The sequence below is a fragment of the Carlito syrichta genome, unplaced genomic scaffold (assembly GCF_000164805.1).
Source record: "Carlito syrichta isolate Samal-C Ts95f unplaced genomic scaffold, Tarsius_syrichta-2.0.1 Scaffold304612, whole genome shotgun sequence".
Taxonomy (NCBI): domain Eukaryota; kingdom Metazoa; phylum Chordata; class Mammalia; order Primates; family Tarsiidae; genus Carlito; species Carlito syrichta.
The window spans coordinates 798319-799200 of NW_007248708.1; the positions used below are offsets into that span (position 1 = coordinate 798319).

Sequence of the window (882 nt, forward strand, 5' to 3'; positions counted from 1 at the left end):
CATTTAGATCCACCCATGGCTTAAGGGGGGGGGGGTGGAGAAGGAGAGATGGGGGAATAAAAAGGGAAAGGAGAATCTATGCGCTGCCATCTTCCACCATTCTTAGCACTTCCAACCCTACAGAGACGGCTGCCACCTTTAAGTCACCCGCGCAGCCAATTGCCCTCCGTAAAGCCCTTCTCCTCACCTCCCCCACACGCAAGAAGAGAAAGCGATGCGCCCCAGTGTACACAAACGTTTCCCACGTGTAAATTTAAAAGGAAATTGCACACCCTCTCCGTATCTTCCGCCGAAGCTGAGAAATCCCGTGCCAAGGCACTTCACCCTAAACGTTGAAACGACACCATTAATCAAATGCGTTCACCGTGTGTCCGCTTGCGCGTTTGTTTTAAACGCAAAAGCTCCCGGGGAGTTTCTCTGCTTTTAGAACTGGCTAAATGTGGTCTGTTTTTCCAGTACTTCGAGGTAGTCCGGCTCAACGTTTAGTTTTGCTTTTAACTCCAGATACTCGTTCCTGTTGGGTTCTACAAAGACAGCACTCGGGGGGCTGTAGAGCACCGGTTCCCGCAGCCGGCTGTCCCCGGCCCCCGGGTGCAAATACTGATGGGGGCGCCTCAGGTCATAGTTGGGAGAGAAAGTGTAGGCAGCCGGGCTGCACGGGAATTTGGGGTATTCCGGGAGGCTGCTGCCGGCGGGGGTGGGGGAGCAGTGTTTGTCTGGTTCTAAAATGCCCCTGTAAAAGCGGTCGGCGTCCTGCACCGGCGACAGCAGGTCCTCCCGGGGCTCGATGGTGCTGACGCTGTAGGCGGGGCTCCGCAAGTGGTGGTTTTCCCGCCTCTCCTCGTCCCCGGGCTGCAGCGGCAGCGGCGGCGGGGGCTGCTG

The 882-nt window shown here is 56.9% G+C and overlaps 1 protein-coding gene across 1 annotated transcript in view; it reads right to left on the reverse strand.

Moving 5' to 3' along the window:
• Positions 1-32: 32 nt before the first annotated feature.
• The window catches only part of SLITRK5 (SLIT and NTRK like family member 5), a 6534-nt gene continuing 5684 nt past the window's right edge, over positions 33-882 (reverse strand). Inside the window, exon 3 of the mRNA XM_021713588.1 lies at positions 33-879. Coding sequence (XP_021569263.1) covers positions 424-879 — 456 coding nt within the window. The 3' untranslated portion in view covers positions 33-423. The remainder of the gene's footprint in view (positions 880-882) is intronic.